Source organism: Silurus aristotelis (assembly GCF_946808225.1).
Source record: "Silurus aristotelis genome assembly, chromosome: 2".
NCBI classification, from domain to species: domain Eukaryota; kingdom Metazoa; phylum Chordata; class Actinopteri; order Siluriformes; family Siluridae; genus Silurus; species Silurus aristotelis.
In genome coordinates this window covers 24,740,623-24,752,879 of record NC_139575.1, presented here as the reverse complement: position 1 = coordinate 24,752,879, position 12,257 = coordinate 24,740,623, and the positions used below count along the sequence as shown (strand labels likewise).

Below are 12,257 nucleotides of genomic sequence, written 5' to 3'. Positions count from 1 at the left end.
CCGCCACATGTCAGGAGCTCGGAGCCATTTGCAGAAGGGCAACGACGGCGCTCCGCGTGCAAGATGTACACACCGAACTATTTTATTTTTAATAAAAAAAACAACAAAACATAAAAAAAAACCTGTGTATTTTGTCCGTAATTTCTGGTTGAATAACACGACCGTGTTGTGTTTCATGGTGTGAATTAAACGGAATGTATTTTATATAAAGGAGATACAGACTGCCAAGGTAGGCAAAGAAACGAATTTTGCTTTTGCATTATGTCTTTTATCCGATATGTTAAAAAAAATTTGTTATTAATTGATATTATTTGAAATATCTATCTGTAGTTAATAATAAATCACTAAAAACTAAATGAGTATTGTTTGTTTTTCTTATTTAGGGCTGTCTGGTAAACACAGTGCCTACTTGCCACCATTATGAAAAGTCATAAGCAGTTATATATGATTATATAAGTTTGATCAATACAATTTTGAGAGGTTTGATCAAATCCACCTATAAACATATACTGTTTTCATTTGGGATTTAAAGAGTATATATGGTTTCAGAAAGCAAAACTCAACTTTATACAATCTGTCTTGTGATTACTTAATGATCATCCTTGTCCTAATGTAGGACCTCAAAAATAGACACACATTGTTACTATCAACTCTGAAAACCCGTAATTTTCCTATTTCTTTCTGCTTGCTATTTGCCAGATGTAATTCATAATGCACCATCTATCAGTGGTTTGAAAAAGGTTGGTGCTTCCAAGAAGTCATGAACTGATTAAAGGGCCACTTCTGTGATTAAAGGGTTCGGAGTCAAATTGGCACTGTGTTTGAAAAGTAAGGAGTAAACATGGCAAGCAGATATTATATAGATTTATAGATTGAAATAGAGACAAAAAGTGTACATTTGTTAAAAAGAATACATGCAAGTATTGTTTAGAAGTAAAAAAAAATTTAATTTTAAATTTCCAGGCCATCAATGTTTCAGGAGAATGGCCTTTAATGTAAAGTTTTTTTTTTTTTTAAATGACTGTCATTATTTTAACCGCAAAGTCATACGACATCAGGCAAGCATAGGACCACCCTTTTCCCTGAAACCTCCCCGTATAAATTGTTCTGACATGAAAGGGTCAACAGAAAAGTGGAAAGTCTCAGAAGGAGAGAATTGGCATCAGAAAGCACTTGACAAGCCACTGAGGAATTCTTGAGTGAAGACAAATACTAAAAGCTTCTCTATCCAGCGAGCAGGACAACTTTTACCCTTCCCGTAAGTATTGGGTGCATTGGGGAATATTAAAGGGTTCGACTATAATTTAACTATTTCTGTTATGTTTTTGTTTTATGATTTTTGTCCATCACTGCAGTGATACACATGGAGCTGAGTTCATGATATTGTTGTTCCTTTATAAATGCTAGTTTAATGTTATACATCAATTAGAGGGAAAAAAAAAAACATATACATTCTGTTTTTGTTCAATTATGTGTAAATGAATTAAGTGTTAGGTAAAATGTATATCTCCAAATAAGAAAAAACAATCCTATAGAACTGGCTGTCTGAAAGCACTGATGCTGCGCTCAGGGAGGAACAAAACATTTTCTACATTAAAAACCTGTTTTTGCTCATTTTATCTTATATATATTTTTTTTACCTATTAATAAAAGAAAAGGAAAAAAAACAAGCTTTCTACAACAAGCTTTGTTGCATTGGTATTTTCTTTGTCTCTTTTTCTCATCTTTAAATAAAATGCTTTCTCACCCCAAAGCTTGGGGGCTATTATAGGGCACTGACCCGCAAAGCAGAGCACTTGTTTGTGAAGTGCAGAACCCCCCTGCCACATCTGCTGCACACACCACTTCTTCTTTTTTATTACCTGCCCGAAGCCTAGCTTTGGAAGATATCTGATGTAAACGTTGAATGAAATAAGGACATGAATCACAACATCATTGCTCAATGAACATATAAAAAACAATGTTGTAAGGACCCTGGGAAGCCTTGCTTTTAATAGGCCCAAGACTATTAGTGAATAACTTTGTTCTCACTCTTATTTGAAAACCATTCTTGTCCAGTTTGACAAAAAAGCCACTTAAAGGAGTTGTATGATGCATATAATGTAATATGTTCGCTAGATTTCCAAGAATTTTTTTAATGGAATTCAGGAGTGCTGTGACGTCCTGCCCCTGAAGTCTTTAAGACAAAGAGAGTAGATATTGTGCAACCGCCGTATTCTGAATAGTCCTTTTGCATCAGGCCTTGAGGTCAGCAACCTATTAAAACGCACTGGTAAGCGCTTTGTTTAGGTGCTGTCCATAGTTAGGTCTAAGCGGTGGAAGACAGCTGGCTGCAATCCACAGGGTGTGAATACATCAAATAATATTTTGAGGTTAACATTTGATATATGCAAAGGTATTGAAATAAAACACTGCATTCTGGAAATAGTGAAATCTTTTTTGAAAGGTGGATTTTTTTGTAAGATGCATAACTTACCAAAGATAGGGCTTGCCTACTGTTTTTTTTGCGAGAGGTAACATCAATCAAAACAATTTTGTTTCAATGAAATCTGTTTTACTACACTACATTTTGAAAAGTGAACCAATTACAGTGTCTTGTGTAAGTATTCACCCCCTTCAACCTTTCCACATTGTGTGGGGTACTGATGCGGTGGGAAAGATGATGCTGATTAAAATAAGCAAAATGACATGTAAATGTTTTGTGATTTCAATTAGTATTTGACTTCCTTTTGGGAAATACCTATAAATACCTTTTAATGCAACCAGTTACTTTCAGGATTCACATGATTATTTGAATGGTGTAGCCATCTTATCTTGTGATCTTAATATAAATACACTGGTTCCTGGAATTTAGGTTGGTAGAGAACAAACATCATGGACAAAGACCAAGGATCTATAAAAACAAATCCAGGACAAAGTTCTGGAAATCTATCAAGCATGATATGTTCACAGGACAACAGCTCATCTAGAATTTATTGAAGTACAGTTATATAAATGCCATAATTCAAAAGCCAGTTGAATAGTTTGAAGACTCAGCAATCATAAGACAAATTTGTCCAGTCTGGTAAAAAAAAAAGCAGAATTTAACTTTAGCATCTTTTGCTCTGAGCTTGTAGCATCATGTCGTGGAGATGTAGTGGAATGTATGTATACATCACTTCTATTGTAGTCACTGTTTATCCTTTGTAATGTGGCTATTTTGTAATCCTGTGTTTTAGTGTCAATTTGCTACCTGTCTCTCATCCTTTGGTCTCCAGGTCCAGTAAGGCAACATGGGGTTTTGGGGAATGGTGGTGTTTATCTCTCTGCTCCCACACATGGCAGAGATGACAGACATTTTTCCTGGATTCAAAATTCGTATCACATCTAAAGGGTTGGAGTTGTGTAAGAAAACGGTCATTCACTTTCTAATAGAATATTCTGCTACACCAGATTATGTCAAATGTAGAAGCAATTATAATTTTTTTGATTCACACTAAATGGCCATGTTGTGTTTTCTGTAGTGAAACACGAGACACAGAAGTTTGTGGAGCAAGAGCTGGGAGGTATATCCATGCCAGAGATGCATGGCGTAAAAGGGAATCTCCAGTATTCCATTACAGAGTTAGTTACACCTTAATTCAATTCTAAAATAACTAAATGCAGTAACTATGTTAAATCCTGGACTTATTCGGTTCTATCTTTTATTTATTCTAAAACCATTCACCCACCCATATACTATTATTGTAGGTATTATTATATGAATAATAAATGTCTCCAGTCTGACAAAATGAAAATGAGAAATGTATGAATTTGACATTTAAAAAAGCATGTTAATATGCAGATCAGCAAATGACCCTTTAAAATGAACTTTTATTGTTGAGCCTTGTTTTTAGTTGTTTCAAAATAAGGTTGTAAAATACTGCAAAAATCTTTTTGCTTAATTTAATTTCTTAAATGAGGCTTGGGGAGACAGGTGCCTTTGCACTTGTTTACCCTGTGGCTAAAATACATCATAGACCTCTTAAATGCTTTGGGGGGATCAGATTTAATTTGCTGCAAATGTCTTGTAGGTGAATGTGTCTTATACATTTAATCTCCATAGGTAATCTCCCTAGATTCTAAGCAATCTAAGACCATGATTAGTTACATATTGGATTTACTTTTTTTTTATTGTTTATATGCAGCCTTAATTTTACCAGAATGTCACACAGAATATTGAATATTGAATATTGCTTTACTAAGCCACAACAAAGGATTTGAGATACTTAAGTGACAAGTCAGCGCTCTAAACCATAAAATGTTCAGTGGGGCATGATATACACAATTACTGTTCTTGAGTAAAACTACAAATCTATTGTTTGAATAGTAAAAGTTAAATTTCTACTCGAGTAAAAGTATTAAAAGCACTTGCTTTTAAATGTACCTAATCATCAAAAGTGAAATAACTGATCCATGAGAAATGTATGTAAACAATTGATGCAATTCAACATTCCATTCTCTCAAAGTATTGTTTATATTGTATATATATATATATATATATATATATATATATATATATATATATATATATATATATATATATATATATATATATATATATATATACACACACACACACACACACACACACACACACACACACACACACACTATATTTCGAAAAGTATTGGGTCACCTGACCTTTCCTGCTATATGTGGTTCTTTTCCAAACTGTTACCACAAAACTGGAGGAGCTCAATTGTACTTAAGATGTGCTATAATAAAATTTTGCATTCACTTAAACTTGGAAACCCAAACCAGTTCCAGCATGGCAATGCCCCTGTTCACAAAGTGAGCTCGTTGAAGATCTGGTTTTCATGCTTTGGAGAGGAAGATCTTGAGTGGCCTGCTATAGAGCTCTAATCTCATCCCTATTGAACACCTTTGGGATAAATTGGAATGCTGACTGCACCCCAGGCCTTCTCACCTACATCAGTACCTGCCTTTCATAACACCCTTGTGGCTGATGAACACAAATATCCATAAGCTCACTCCAAAATCTATTGGAACATCTTCCCAGAAGAGTGGAGGGAATTATAAGAGCATATTGGGATTAAATGTGGAATGCGATGCTCAAAATCACATACCGTACTTATGACCAGGTGACCCATTACTTTTGGAAATAGAGAGAGTGTGTGTGTGAGTGTGAGTGTGTGTGTGTGTGTGTGTATATATATATAATATCTCCTTGTTCTAAACCTGTCTTTATCTACCAGTGTTAGGATAGCAGAGCTGAACCTGTCCGCAGATTTGAGTTTCCAGCCTGTAGATGGACTGCTGTTCGACGTGCAGAACTCATCTATTAAACTAAACTTCAAGAGACGTGTAATCTACTGGTTGTTGTAAGTTGATGTGCATTGTAATGTTTGCATCTTCATAGGGCCTCCCTTAGAGTGCTATGTATTAATCGGTTTATAATTTTATCAATATTAAGGCAGGGATAAGATATGTGTGCAATCGGACAATTTAACAAATATCTTGTCTCTATCAGACAGGATGAGGGTATCATTAACGCCTCTGCAGAAGGTGTAAACATCAACACCACCCTTCATCTTGCCAAGGACGATGAAGGCCGTCTCAAGATCGGGAATGTCAGCTGTGATGCTTCCATTGCCAAAATGAGGGCAAAGTTTGGTGGGACGTTTGGGTAATGACTGCATAATAGTACTGACTTCAACATTTCCTAGTTCTACTGTCTGTTTTCTTTATATGTATATGTTTCAGATGTAGAAATATGTGTTTTGCCCCATTAGCACCACACAATAGATTATATTCCTTTAACAGCTGCCCAGAAGTGTAGTATACTGTGGCAATTAATCAATGCTGATTTTTCTATTAAATAAAGGCAGGTTGTACAATATATTAGCATAGTTACTTTTTTTTTTTTTTTTTTTTTTTTTAGCATTAGTTACTTTTAATGTCCACAGTTTAACCCACAGTACATGCAGTACAAACAAGAACATCAACTCAACACTTTAAAAACAACAAAACAACAACAAAAAAAACCCCTTAAAAACAGTATCTGAGTAGAAGGTCGCAAGTATAAATCACAGCACTGCTTTGTTGCACAAATTAGATCATTTAAAGCCATTATGGATAAGGCTGTCTGCCACTGCCAAATATTTAACTGTATTTGCATTCTCAAATGCACATATATACATATGCATATCCACACCCACTCAAATACCAACCTTCTTGATTCGGCATGTAATTTTTTAATGACGCCTTTCACAAATGACATCTGAGACACATTTTCCTTTAACTGTAAGGGATTAGAACAATCCTCTGTAATATGATATATAAAAAAAGGATTGTTTGTGACAAGTTTGCTTAATTTTCTATTAAACACATTCAAGCTTAGTTCCTGTACTGGAAGGTATTAGGTTCTATCTCAATATATTCTCTCTCTCGCTCTCTCTCTGTCTCTCTGTAGACATCGACCACACAAGTTTATGTGAAGTTGTATCAATGTGTATCACAGAAACCAATGCACACAATAATAAAAACCTGTGATTTGTCTTGTGGCCCAAAATACTGTCGGTTGTCAGCTGCTGTTTTAGAAAAGTAAACAACAGCTTCTGATCGCCATATTTGAAAATTCAAATATGCTGTGCTATTAGTACTGATAACCTTTAAAAAGTCTCACAGGCATCTTCATTTTAACACAAATCTATACGTTTACAGGAGAGTTTACGACTTTGTCGCCACGTTCCTGTCCACTGGAATGCGCTTCCTATTAAATCGACAGGTTTGTTTTAATGCTGAAGAGCAAGTTCCATTTATGAAGGTAAGTTTTCCATGAAACAGTAATATTAACTTAGCATTTATACTTATTTTTAGATTTGCCCTGCTCTGAATCATGCCGGTCTTGTACTGATCAACCAACTGTTGGAAACAATTCCAGGTTGGTCTGCATTTTTTGGTTGTTTTATTTGGTTGTTTTATTTACAAGTGGTTTTGTTGTTGTGCATGTGTGTGATCAGTGTAGAAATGTACTGGTAATGATTAAAACTCTAAGCTTGAATGTTTGTGGTTGTGCAGTGCGTGCAGAAGTGGATAGTTACATCGGCATTGATTACTCACTTTTGAGTGACCCTGTGGTTTCTGGATCCAGTCTTGATATGGATTTCAGGGTAAGTAGTTTACTGCCAGTGTTGTTAATTGATCATATAAAGCCAATTACAATGGATATAAAAAGTTTTTTTTCATTTTTTTATTGTAAAAAAAAATAAATGATGAGAAACAAAGAAATATGAAATAAATAAATATTTCTTATAATGAATAAGAAATAAAGAAAACCCATACCAGACCACCCTCAATGTGAATTGCACGTATTAATCAATTAGGAAAAAATTAGGGGGAGAAGGAGAGAAAAAAAAACTTCCAGTATCCTGGTTGCATAAATGTGTGTACTCCTACACCACTCCATTATGGTCTGCTCAGACCTTAACACAGACCTTGCTTTGTGGCGATTTAGTGGATTTTGGATGTTGATGTGAGATATGAGAGAGGGTTATTGTCTTGACCCCATACCCCATAGCTTTGACATGAGGAAGAAGAGAGATTGTTGGCGCATGCAGAGAGTAATCATTACTTAGCATGCATGTGTTGTATGCTCTTTGAAGACCATTGTTTCAGCAATCGGATGAAACCAAGAGAACAGAGAAACAGCTGATATTTATTTGGGGTTATTCAGAATAATTTAATTGACAGCTGAATGCTAATTACTTTTGAACATTAGATTGGTTCATTCTGAACAAAAAAGAAACCCATGAAATTATACAATTATGACAGAATTTGCTTACGTATATAACCAGGTTATTGACACTTCTTTATTTTTTCCAGTATTTCCCATTTAATACCATTTTTGTATGTTGTAATTCCACAAAAAAAAAATGTTAGTGTGTGGATATTATCTATTTATATAAATTATATGCAACAGGAACATGTGTCTGGTGAATCTTGTGTAATTTGATGTAATACATAGTCATATGAAACAGCAAAAAAAGTTGCAGTGTTGATTATTTTTCGGTGTTAAAATGTTTCTGAATGAATCTTTCTGTTCGTAGGGGATGTTCTATGACTTGCAGAACGAGACTGACATTCTGGAGAATTCTTCTGTGAATCCGGTGTTGAACGAGTACAACCGCATGATCTATATGGCGCTCTCTGAGTACTTCTTTGACAGTGGACTCCACTCATATTTCAAAGGAGGGGTATTCAGGATGCACATAGTAAATGAACGGGTAAGAATACCCACACAGGATTATTTTAGTTAGAGGAAAAGTACCTTGAGTAACTTTTACATTTTTTCCCAGATGCCAAAAGATTTAGAGATGCTTCTCAGGACCACTTATTTTGGGGCAATCATGCTATTGGTGAGACCTTATTAAACATCTGATGCAAACGTTTGCACAGTATAATGAAGTGCATGAGTAACAAGGCATCTAAGAAGCCAGAACCCCAAAATGTAAAGGACCATTTGCTTTTTGTTCTCCTTTAGAACCCAGCTATGATAGATGCCCCAATCTCATTGGAGATGGAGGTAACATCAGCTCCTAAGTCTAGCATCAAGACAACGGGGGCGACAGTGGCAGTGCATGCTGGTGTCAGAGTGCTGGTTCTACCTCCAGGAAAGTCACCTTTCCAGCTCAGCAGTATGACCATGGTATGGACTTCAAATAATGTGCATGAATCACAATAACAAAAGGGCTTTTACACATCTGCCAATTGCAAGGATTCCATTCCAGATAGGCAATCTTCTTTTCCATACCTTACCCAAGTGTAATATAAAATGCTTTGCTGTGTGGGTAGGAGTCTAAATTCAATGCCAAGGTGTACATGAAGGAGAAGAGACTGGCAATACATCTGGACCTGAGAAGGTACTTAAAGCTTTCTTATGTTTACACACATACCACATATACAGAAAAAGATATTTCCACGTTTGCACCTAATCGTGTTATCAGTTTAATTATAAATTGATTAAACTGAATTGACTTTAATCTAGACACAATAACCCTTAACAACAAACAACAACTCTTTAGACATTTTTGTAAATAAAGTGAAGCAACTTTTACACAAATTACAGCTTTGAGTATTCCTGAGTACATCTTTACAAGCTTTGCATACCTGAATTTGGACAGATTGCTGGAAAGCTTTTATGAAATAAGCAATCACAGTAAAGGTGTCAGGGCTTCCTAAGTTGTAATAATGTGGAAGGTAAATCAGAAGCTAGCGAGTGGCAGGATGAGCCGAATGCAACTGGAACAGCAGTTATACAGAGAACAATGAGCAATGAACTGCACCATATACATCTTTTTTTCCTAAACCTCACACAAAACCACTCAGAAAAGACGCATAGAGACGTGTCCAAAAGCATTTAGATCATTTAGAAAAGATTTGTACAATAATTACAAAAATTGTAATTGTAATATTTGCAGAAAGTAGAGTATGTGGCAGTAGAACATTGCAAGTCCATTAGAGGGACCCTAACTAAAGATGGACCTGAATGAATGAGGATTTGCCAAAATCATAAAAAAAAAACAAAAAAAACTGAACCATAATGCTTAAAAGACCTAGTTACTTACTGTAGATAAGCTTTAACTGCTATACACAGCTTTGTATGTGTACAGTGGATAATGGAAAAGTACATGTAGTTTATTCTTTTTCATAATAAAAAAAGGGTTCAGAAAAGAAAAAGAGAAGCAAGAAAGAAAAGAATATTTGGAAAACACATAATGAATAATACATTTTCTGTTTATTTTTTTTTAGGTTTAAAATCTTTTCTAACCAGTCTGCTTTGGAGTCATTAATGGTAAGACAATATTTGACACTCAGGTTAACTCTGGTTCAATTTACTGCTTTCTGAGAACATAGGAATATGTTTTTCATGTTTGATGACTACTGTCTGAATCTACACTATTTGCAGCTGATTCCATTGCAAGCTCCACTAAAGGCTCTGCTCCAAATGACTATTGTCCCCCTTTTAAACAGTAAGTTATAACTAATTCTATTATATAGTCCATAGGACAATTATCACAACATACAATTTACATTGACCATGAGTTCAAAGGGTACAATGCATCGCTAATATCTATAAGTTAAATTTTTCTAATCGTATTCAAATTCAGATCGAATTTCAAGGTGCACATGACCTTAATCAGAAGTTATATTTTAAAGCAATTTTCAAATATTTATTATGAACCCCTAGAAACAAAGAAAAAAAAATACAGATTTAAAAATGCCACAAGAGTCAGCATGTTCGCTGAATTTTGCCGGTTCTACATCGATTGAGTTTCTAACAATCACATCTAGAGGATTGTTTTTATTAATCCCACTTGCATAGTTACACTATTTAGACACTATATATCAGTGATCACCAGCCTTTTTGAAACTGAGAGCTACTTCTTGGGTACCATTAATGTGAAGGGCTACCAGTTTGACACACAGTTTTCAGTTTGATCTGAAATAACAAATTTGCTCAATTTACCTTTTATTATATGTTATTATTAATAATTAATGATATTCATCTATATGAAGACACTGATCATGTTAATGATTTCTCATAATAAGTATCAACAATGATTTAACAAAGTAGAAAACAGCTATTTTTTTAGAAAAGGCCCGCGGGCTACTCATGTGGTTGGTGACCCCTGCTATATATAAAATATAGATAAAGGTTTGTGGACTCTTGACTATAAGATTTGTATCTATTTTTTTCTAACAGTTCCTTCCACATTTAGTCTCCATTTGCTGTTATAATAATTTTCACTCTTCTGGGAACACGTTCTACTAGATATTGCTGGTGCTTGTGAAACTTCTGTGCTCATTCGGCATCATAGGTGTTAGTACAGTCAAACAATGATGTAGGGTGAGGAGGCCTGGGGTGCAGTCAGTGTTTCAATCCCAACGATGTTTGATGGGGTTGAGGTCAGAGCTCTATAGCAGGTGTAGGATAATTTGTTAAGCTACCGTATAATGAAGACTGCACACTTAAATAAAAAAAAAGAAAGAAAAACGAGTGCGCGATTCTACGTGACTACGTTCATTTTAATTCAGTATAAATTTTCTTTATGCTAAATAATTTAACTGAAAAGTAACTCGCATTACTTTTTTGAAAAAGTAACTCAGATATTAATGTGTAAATTTATAAAGTAACGCGCTACTTTACTCGTTACTCCAGAAAAGTAATATTATGTAACGCACGTTACTTGTAACGCGTTACACCCAACACTGACAGCAGCCATAGTGTGTGTAACACATATGGATAATGTGATGACTGACAGTCATTTACAACATTGACTACAACATTCACTTGATTCTTTCTATCCCATTATATAAAACCTAGTAGCCACGTTGAAACCATTACCCCAACAAGTCAGTTATTTTGTTCCCATTTTAATTGTTTAATGAGTTGTAACCTTTACTATTCATTATGTATCTGTATTTAGTTACATTCATAATATATACTTACCAGAACATTCTCCTATGGACTATAGACCCCTGTTAAAGAAAATTATATTAAAAAATATTATACATTCCTGCTAATTCTGAAATGATGCTTCATTTATTTTTCTTTCTCTTGCAATAAAAGATTACACTAAGAAGGGTGTACAGATTCCCCTGCCTAATGGAATCGACCTCGTCGAGGATGTGGTTGAGTATCACAATGTAAGTTGTGACACATTTTTTTTCAATTCACATTCCACTGTAAACTTGAACTCACGGTTTACTTTGTGATCATTCAGGGCTACATCACTATTGGAGCCAATCTCCATTTCCGGAGCGGTCTGAAGGAGCTGATTGAGAACAGTTCATCTTAAGAACCTGACAAATATTGAACACATTATTTTCCTTCACCACTGCTTGCAATATTTTCACATGTACTTTAAATAGATGCTTACTACATAGTCATTACCACCCATATATTTTACAGTCTGTGCCAGAAGTGAACTAATAATACTCTTACACACCATGTGTCTTTGACTATAGCTACATTTGATGTGCATGTTGTTTTCAGAATAGATTTAATCACTACTGAAGTATTTCATATTTCTGAAAGACTTGTATTGGTGCTTAAGACAGGATGTTTTGCACATATTATACAAGAAAATGAGGCATGTATGTGTCTATAAATGTAATTAATAAAATGAGTCAAACACATTGTCTTGTTGACGTAACAGTTCTGGATTATAAAACCACCATTATTCCATGCCCTTGTAAAATAATGCTAAAGT

At 34.8% G+C, this 12,257-nt stretch overlaps 1 protein-coding gene across 2 annotated transcripts; it reads left to right on the top strand.

Moving 5' to 3' along the window:
- The first annotated feature begins 20 nt into the window (after positions 1–20).
- Positions 21–12,183, top strand: pltp (phospholipid transfer protein). 2 transcript variants are annotated; one of them, XM_083530367.1, is made up of 17 exons: positions 21–229; positions 384–1,258; positions 3,258–3,384; positions 3,504–3,603; positions 5,238–5,363; positions 5,513–5,668; positions 6,706–6,769; positions 6,862–6,925; positions 7,063–7,154; positions 8,091–8,267; positions 8,340–8,399; positions 8,525–8,689; positions 8,836–8,903; positions 9,793–9,835; positions 9,950–10,013; positions 11,615–11,691; positions 11,769–12,183. In XM_083530367.1, the coding sequence occupies exons 3-17, from the start codon at positions 3,273–3,275 to the stop codon at positions 11,841–11,843; spliced, it is 1,443 nt and encodes a 480-aa protein (XP_083386493.1). In that variant the 5' UTR covers positions 21–229; positions 384–1,258; positions 3,258–3,272; the 3' UTR covers positions 11,844–12,183. The 2 variants fall into 2 exon arrangements, with proteins under 2 accessions (XP_083386493.1, XP_083386494.1); XM_083530368.1 differs by having other exon boundaries at positions 144–229; positions 1,120–1,258.
- The last annotated feature ends 74 nt before the right edge of the window (positions 12,184–12,257 follow it).

What these genes read in the sequence shown, in the direction of transcription:
- pltp (XM_083530367.1), top strand. Translation starts at nt 3,273, where the DNA reads ATGGGGTTTTGGGGAATGGTGGTGTTTATCTCTCTGCTCCCACACATG. An exon ending in AAGTTTGGTGGGACGTTTGG is followed by an intron (nt 5,669 to 6,705) that starts GTAATGACTGCA and finishes ATACGTTTACAG; the next exon opens with GAGAGTTTACGACTTTGTCG. An exon ending in AGCTCAGCAGTATGACCATG is followed by an intron (nt 8,690 to 8,835) that starts GTATGGACTTCA and finishes CTGTGTGGGTAG; the next exon opens with GAGTCTAAATTCAATGCCAA.